The sequence below is a fragment of the Emiliania huxleyi genome (genome assembly GCF_000372725.1).
Source record: "Emiliania huxleyi CCMP1516 unplaced genomic scaffold EMIHUscaffold_5645, whole genome shotgun sequence".
NCBI lineage: Eukaryota > Haptophyta > Isochrysidales > Noelaerhabdaceae > Emiliania > Emiliania huxleyi.
In genome coordinates this window covers 1-1547 of record NW_005197768.1, presented here as the reverse complement: position 1 = coordinate 1547, position 1547 = coordinate 1, and the positions used below count along the sequence as shown (strand labels likewise).

General features: G+C 62.1%; 1 protein-coding gene across 1 annotated transcript; it reads right to left on the bottom strand.

The window, feature by feature from the left end:
* Positions 1-5: 5 nt before the first annotated feature.
* Positions 6-527, bottom strand: EMIHUDRAFT_124534 (hypothetical protein; the record flags this gene model as incomplete). Its single annotated transcript, XM_005765140.1, has 1 exon — positions 6-527. A coding segment is annotated over one exon (522 nt), but the record flags the coding sequence as incomplete, so codon positions are not given.
* Between the last annotated feature and the right edge of the window lie 1020 nt (positions 528-1547).

The window sequence follows — 1547 nt, the reverse complement described above, 5'->3', positions numbered from 1 at the left end:
CCAACCTGCAGGGCCGACCTACGAATAGAGGGAGGAGCGGAGGAGCCGTCGAGCCCGCCGCGAACCACAGGGATCACAAACTTGCGGAGGGTGACGTTGAAGAGCTCCTTGGCAGAGGACTGGTCCACGTAGCTCTTCACGCCCGACTTCTCGTCCCGCACGGGGATGCTCGGCCGAGCCGGCCAACGAAAGTCCGGGACACCAAAGTCCCACGAGCCGGCGCCGCTCGCCGGCACGCCGTTGTCGCCCTCGCCATTGTCCTCTGCCTCGGAGAGGACAGACCCGTCCCAGAGCTGTGGCGCCGGGTCGCCCTCGTCCAGCTGCGCGCCCTCCAGTTTTGAAAGCGGCAGCTTCTTCCTAGACCGGCGGGATCTGCCACGCTGCGGCGCGGCGGCCGACTCCTCAAGATGAGCATCGAGCCGCTGCATCGCGAGAGGGTCGCCGCTGCAGCAGCCGCAGCAGAAGAGCCTGCCGACGCGTCTGCTGAGGCTGCGCTGAGGCACGGCGGGTGGGGACACGGACGACATGAAATGACGAAAGGAGGGCGCCCTTTTGGCTGTTTTTGGCCGCTGTTCACAGTAACGCACAACGCCCGGGCCCGCTGTTCACACAAAAACACAACCCCCCGGACCCAAGACGCACAAGCTGTTCACACAAAAACACAACCGGGACCCAAGACGCACAAGCACAGACAGCTGTTCACGCAGATAGATCTCTCTCTCTCTCTCTCTCTCTCTCTCTCTCTCTCTCTCTCTCTCTCTCTCTCTCTCTCTCTCTCTCTCTCTCTCTCTCTTTCTTGTTCGTGTCCTGTGTGTGTGTGTGTGTGTGTGTGTGTGTGTGTGTGTGTGTGTGTGTGTGTGTGTGTGTGTGTGTGTGTGTGTGTGTGTGTGTCTGTGTGTGTGTGTGTGTGTGTGTGTGTGTGTGTGCTGTGTGTGTGTGTGTGTGTGTGTGTGTGTGTGTGTGTGTGTGTGTGTGTGTGTGTGTGTGTGTGTGTGTGTGTGTGTGTGTGTGTGTGTGTGTGTGTGTGTGTGTACCCCTAAACATGAATCAGCCACACTCACAAGCGCATGATGTGGCGGTGGTGGTGGTGTCCAGATCCGTGGGGACGCGGCGCCTCGACGCCCGAGCCGCTCCACTTTTGAGCGAGGGCGGCGGCGGCGTCCTTGTCGCCCGCCTGCGCCTGCCGACAGAGAGTGTGGCCCCGCCCCGGGTCGAGCTCATAGTCCTCCTGAGACACAAGAGACACGGGGGCCCGGGGTCAGCCAGTGGGGCACACACCCTCTCTCTCCTAGCCTAGTAGCTCCTAGCGCGCGCGGCGGGTCTACACTCGCAAAAGAGAGGGCGAGCCCGCACACGAGGCGTTGTGTGCGCTCTCAGACACACGCGCGCTCATCAAAAGAAAGCAAAGTGGTCGCGCGAGTCGGGGGGGGCGGGGGACCGCCCCCCCTGTTGAAAAAACCCACTGCCCCCCCACTAAGACCCACCCCCCCTCCCCAAGGCAAAACAAAACCCCCCCCCCCCCCGCCCAATTCCCCCCTATGAAGAGC